At 41.6% G+C, this 6,000-nt stretch overlaps 1 protein-coding gene across 2 annotated transcripts in view; it reads left to right on the top strand.

The window, feature by feature from the left end:
- gripap1 (GRIP1 associated protein 1) overlaps positions 1–5,751 on the top strand; it is a 45,646-nt gene extending 39,895 nt beyond the window's left edge. For both annotated transcript variants that reach the window (XM_085392776.1, XM_085392777.1), the window contains exon 29: positions 2,890–5,751. In XM_085392776.1, the coding sequence (XP_085248902.1) occupies positions 2,890–2,970 (81 nt within the window). In that variant the 3' untranslated portion in view covers positions 2,971–5,751. The remainder of the gene's footprint in view (positions 1–2,889) is intronic.
- Positions 5,752–6,000: the final 249 nt, after the last annotated feature.

Consider the following 6,000-nt stretch of genomic DNA (forward strand, 5'->3'; position numbering starts at 1 on the left):
TTGAAAAAGAAACAAAAAACACGCTACAAGAAAAAATGGGGGGAAAAGTCCTGACATATTATTTTTTTCTATCGTGGCTGGAACACACACACACACACACACACACACACACACACACACACACACACACACACACACACACACACGCACACACACACGGCGAAGGTGAAGTTGTACAAAGATTCGCTCAGAAGTCTAAATCAGCCATAAATGGGGATGTTCATGGTTTTTGAATAAAAATAAAATAGCTTACAAAGCTTAACCTTACGCAAAAACAAGTTTGTCATAAAATATAAAAAAAATTTACGTTTTTACGGACATCTGTCCGATCTGTCTTGTGCATGTAGTGTACCACTACCACCACAAGGTGGCTGTAATCTATCTGCCAGCTGTTTGCCAGCTTACAGTTCCGACAAAAACGGAGGAAGCAGATGTTGTGTGTTGGATTAGAAACGAGAGCACAAACAGGAGAAAGATGCACAGCCAAGGACGACTTCAAAAAGTAATCGAAAAATTCGGCCAGGTGAAGCCCAACCCCCCATAAGTCTGCTGCATCTAAGATCAGTTTTTAGAGAGCGAGTTGGTTTAGGGCAGAGCTTCCCAAAGTGTGGGGCCCGCCCCCTAGGGGGGGCGCAGAGCCATTGCAAGGGGGGCGTGGCATGAAAAGGGGAAAAAAAAACAAAAACGCTTGGACACTGCTAGCGTAATGGACAGGTTTTTGACGGGGCTCCACACGAACGCAAAGCAGGAGATGAAGCATCGCTGAATATGTTTCCAAACCAGCTTCCTTCCAAGACAAAGACTAGAAAATATGGTGAAGCATCTTCCCTTTGGTTTCACCTGCACAAGTGCCAAAGTAGGTCTCCCTGCAGAATTGGTTTTCCCTTCATCGGGAGCAGCGCTGGGCTCTTCAAATCACGGACAAACAGGATCCCACATTCTTGGCTTTTAGTTCACAAACACTTGTTGTAATGACTAACTGCTCCGGACTAGGGATGGGTATCGTTTAGGTTTTATCCGATACCGGTGCCAAACCGGTACTTTTGAAACGGTGCCGGTGCTCAAACGGTGCTCAAACCGGTGCTTAAAGAATGGAGAACACAAAATTGGTCCAAAAACCTCTCATGTTCAGCTGTTTTTTGTAAAAAGATAACAATGTTAGCCTTTTCTGCAGCTATGGGGCATATATGGCATCACTCTTGGCTGGAAGCAGTGCTTAAACAATGGAAAAAACACAAACTTTGTCCAAAACCTCTCATGTTTAGCTGTTTTCCACTTTTTCTTTGGTCATTTTAGCCTTTTTGGCCAGGGTGAAGGGAGTATCTGCCATCAAACAAGAAGACAGCCGCATGTAGCTATGATGATGTTTGCTAGTTCACCTTACATGCATTAATGTAATAACGTGGTTAGCCTACTCAACGTAAATTACACACGAACATTAAGCTACTCACGCAGAGAAGAACAGCTGCTGCTGCATCATCATCCTCATCATTTCTGCTATACTGGCAGGGCTAGGGGCCAGGACTCTCCTCTTCGGGCACCGGTACCCATCCCTACTCCTGACAGTTTAGAGATGTTTGCTCTTTATACAGTAAAGTTACAGCAGGATACAAATAACATCAGGCTGATCCTGCCGTAATTTGTTCCCCCGGTTCAAATCACAGACAAACAGGATCCCACAGCTGTTTGTTTTTGAACCCATTTTGCACAGAGAGGCATTTTTTGATTTGATAGTAATGCTGAATAATATTACACAGGAAAAAAACAACTACACGCAAAATAATCACACCGTGACACCTCTGCCTTTGTAAATGGAGGGACAGTAACTGTGTGTGTATGTAAGCCTGTAAAACCTGCAGACAGTCAGATTAACAGTATTTTGTCTCTATCTGCTATTCATCTCATGTAAACAATAACGTGGCCACAGCATGACGTGAAAAAAGGGTCATACCTTTGACGCTGCGTGACGAACTCTGTATTCCTCGTCCACACATAAACGGAAAAAAGGAGTTTTAAAAAAATCTCCGTTTTCGGTGATTCGAAACGCCGTTTACGTGGACGAAACGGCTGCGTTTTCAAAAATACCCGTGTAGGTGCGGACGCAGCGTAAAAGAGTCAGTAGATTATTTTCGTACTACCTGCAGATTACTTGTATTTGCTTAATTGTTTAGTAAATGTTTGAGGTGTGAAATAAACCGCAATGGAGCAAAATATGGGCGTGTGTGGTTGGAGGACGTGTTTTGTTTTTTTCTTGGGGGGGGGCATTTTTCTTGTAAAACAAAGAGGGGCCTAGCGAAAGAAAAGTTTGGGAACCACTGGTTTAGGGGGAGAAATTCAAAGAATTGACTTTAAATGTCCCATTTGTCAACATTTTATTTTGAAAAATCGTTTTCTGCTGACCAGTGCAGCCACATCCCATTCAAAAGAAAATGGCTACATATCTGATCAATCAGCTGAGAGAAAATTCAGTTTTCAGAGCCTTCAAGCACAGATCAGTGGCTTTAATCATGGAACAACCTTTTTCCATGAAATGTGTCTTATTAAGTACTTGTGTTTTTCACACTGAGCGTACTGCAGCTGTTAGTAACAGATGTTGTAAATTACAAAATGATGTTTTACTTGAGGCACTTGCTTGAAATCATTTCAATTACTGAGTTTACAAATTTATAGCTTATAGGTTTGTAATAATTCACTTTTGTGATACAGACTATAGTCTGGGCTCTGCTGTTATTTTCTTTTAGCTGCAGATGAATTAAATGATAAAAGATTACATCGTATCTCCTGGTCTTCATGTTCAGAGTAAGATTTTATCCAAAAACGGGTGCTGCTGTTTCAGAGATGGGCTGTAAAGCTGTTGATATATAAACATTTTCTTTCTGTTTTCTGCAGGACCTGGAGCTGTTGTCCCAGGAATTAGTTCGTCTCAGTAAAGAGAGCAGTCCCGGTAGCAGTGCTGCTGGGTCAGGATGAGGCTATCACCTGGATTAATCCATGCAGTCACTTCCATCTCACCACTACCATTCACCTCAGCTGGAAGGTGTCAGCCAGACTCAGGCTAACACCTGGAACCAAGTTTTCTTCCTTACCCCATCTCTGCGCTAAGACCTGCTGTAGGCTCTGACTACTGCCTGAAGCTGTTATGTTTTCACCATTTCAGCCTGGGTTGTGACTAAATGCTGAAATAATGTCCATGTCATGCTTTTCAGCCTGGAGGAAGCAGTACTTTTTAAAGGCGTAGAAGAAGACACTGAATGGAAACACTGAGGATATTAAAAGCTGGCCTCAACTCATGTACGTCTATGTTGAATGTACTGTCATTAGAGCGCACTGCTCAGTTTGCTCTGAGTCCTGGCTACGACCTGCAGTGGTCACATTATAACAGACTCGTGCTTTCTGTTGTCTGTAAATCTTTGCTTTCACTGGTTTCTACTTTATGTCTTAACACTCTGTCTGTCTGTCAGGGCCTGGCTATATCCTGAAGGACGCTTATCCTAAATGACTGACATTGGTTCCTGTATGCAGTAACTCTGTTGTGATCTGATTATGTCCCGTCTGCTAACGAATCGCACATTACTGAGTATGTGGGCTATGTCTATGCTGTCAGCTGACCTTTTTGATCTTCTTAGGGAACCAAATGTAAGATTTTTATGAGGTCATCATGACACCTGAGTACCCCCCCAAATTAAAAGATGCAGTATTTGCATATTTTATTCTGAAAGTTCAGTTCGCCACTGCCTTGTCTTTCCTGCCTGCATGGTGGTCAGGTCTCTGTTGTGGTGTCCTCTATGTCGTTCAAACTCTCGTCCAGATGTGTTCACTTCTGACTTTTATATCAGTGGCTACGACCATCTAACCACCAACAGACCTCCAGAGCAGACCGTAGACTCTGAGGTGAATGACGTCAAAGACACCACAGAAACTAGGCCAGGAAAGTAGTACGAGGCTAGCTGTTTGTCAGCAACTGAGCTTTCAAAATAAAATACTTACTTTGGACTTTTTAAGCAGTTTCAACCAGAGATTGAGCGATAATCCACCAGCTGTTGCAGCTTTAATCACCTTTTCTTTGGTGAAACTCAAGTTTTACACGTTATAGTGAAACTGTGATGACACTAAAAAAAAAAAAAACACTTCTTATTAAGTGTTTTTCTAAAAGAACTTCATTCCATAGGAAAGCTTGTTTGCTTTAACAGATTTAACATAACCACCAGAAAAAATAAATGCCTGTACCTTAAAGACTACCTACAAATGTTCACGTTAAACTTCCTGTTAATCTGTCAGCTGGTGTCACACGTTAACTGATTGTGTCCTTAGATTAATTAAGAGTTGCTTTATCTGTCTGTGTTGGGCTGTGGCTACGTCCAGGAGTTCACAGTGTGAAATGTCTTAGGCGTCACAGGTTCTCTGTGCAGCTATTTTGCGTCCCGGCCTTTATTTATTGCTTTTTATACACTTTAGGATGCAAAATGGTCTCCCGTGTGTTTCAGCGCCTGCCACCAGAACAGTCATTAAAATTCATCAAGGATGGCAAAGGGATCCAGGCTTAGACTATTAGCTGGATTTTCAGACAGTTTCTTTTGTCGAACCTAGTGTGACCGTGTTTCTGTGTTTCGATGGCTTTTATTCAAAATAACATCTCCGAGAAATAAAAACTGAAATGCTAAAATATTAAAACACCAGATTTGGTGATTATGTTTCCCTTTGTTTTAGTCGGGTTACTCTGGATAAAACCTGGTTTAAAAACATCATTGATGACAAACAGCAATCAGTAATAGCTGGACAAGGAAAAATCTGCACAGCTTTAATTAGCGTGACGCAGCCTGGGATCCACAATGGTTCAACAAAAGCTAAATGACTGCCTTGGTGTGGTCTGTGTCTATATCCTGGATGAAAAGAGCTCTAACATTTCTTGCACTATTATCAGTTTGTGAATACTTCCCTCTTTACCGGAGTCACCAAATGGCACACAACAAAGACAGTTTTCAGGGGTTTTTTTGCTTTTCTGCAGGGTGGGTCTATTTCCTGCTCTATAATGTTCACTGACTTTGACTGTATCGTTGCATTTATTTCTGTTTCGTGAAATCTGACAGGAAGTGACAGACACTTCCCTTTTGCTTTGCCTTTGTTTCTTCTGGACTCTGGCCCTGGGCCCTGACTATGCCCTGGATTATACTCTGCCCCAGGCTAGCTCCATCTAACTGGGCTGTGATTATATCCTGGACATTATGCTTGTAACAGATTTTGTGTTTTATGTTATAACTGCCTGTATATCACTGCTTTTTTTTTTGTTTTTTTTGGGTACACTGCAGCACATATCCAGCACCGTCTGATGTAAGGAGTTTAAAATGTCAACATGTGGGAGGAAAACTCGAGCTGTTTCTGGTGCAGCTTTAAGGATTTTCAAATCTTAAGCTCAAGGGTGTTTAAACCAAACGTTAAGCAACTGAAAATTCCCCCAAAATGATCACTTAGCAGTTGAGCTGCACCACAATCAGATCTTTTTTTTTTTTTCCACTTTTGCTTCAAAGATGGCACTAACCTGATCCACTGGGATTGGTCTATGTGCTGGACAGGGACTCGGCTGGAGCTTTTTGTTTGCAATGTTTAAATCTGTACATAAACGCTGCGATATGACTTCTAACTGTATGAAAAATCAACTGATCTATTTATGAAGCTGATAATGATCATGACGCTAATTATTGTAACTATGACGAAATGTGATTTAAAAAAAAAAATACTGTCTGAACATGATGATCACGTGTTCGGGTTTTTTCGGCTCAATTTTTCCAACATTTTACTGCCTTTAAATCAAAGCTTGATTTTGGGGATCTGAACGCAGAATTCTCCTTCATGCCGTCAAATATGCAGGACGAATGGTGGTGCTGATTAGGCCTGGACATTTTATCAGATTTTAGTTTCAGTTACGACTTTGCCTGCCAATGAATATGAAAGCGGATCTTATCAGGCGCGCCCCATTTCTAACAGGGCTCAGTGGTGGCATTT

This window comes from Rhamphochromis longiceps, linkage group LG20 (genome assembly GCF_057381845.1).
Source record: "Rhamphochromis longiceps isolate RC_006_pf linkage group LG20, R_longiceps_female_GT1.1, whole genome shotgun sequence".
NCBI lineage: Eukaryota > Metazoa > Chordata > Actinopteri > Cichliformes > Cichlidae > Rhamphochromis > Rhamphochromis longiceps.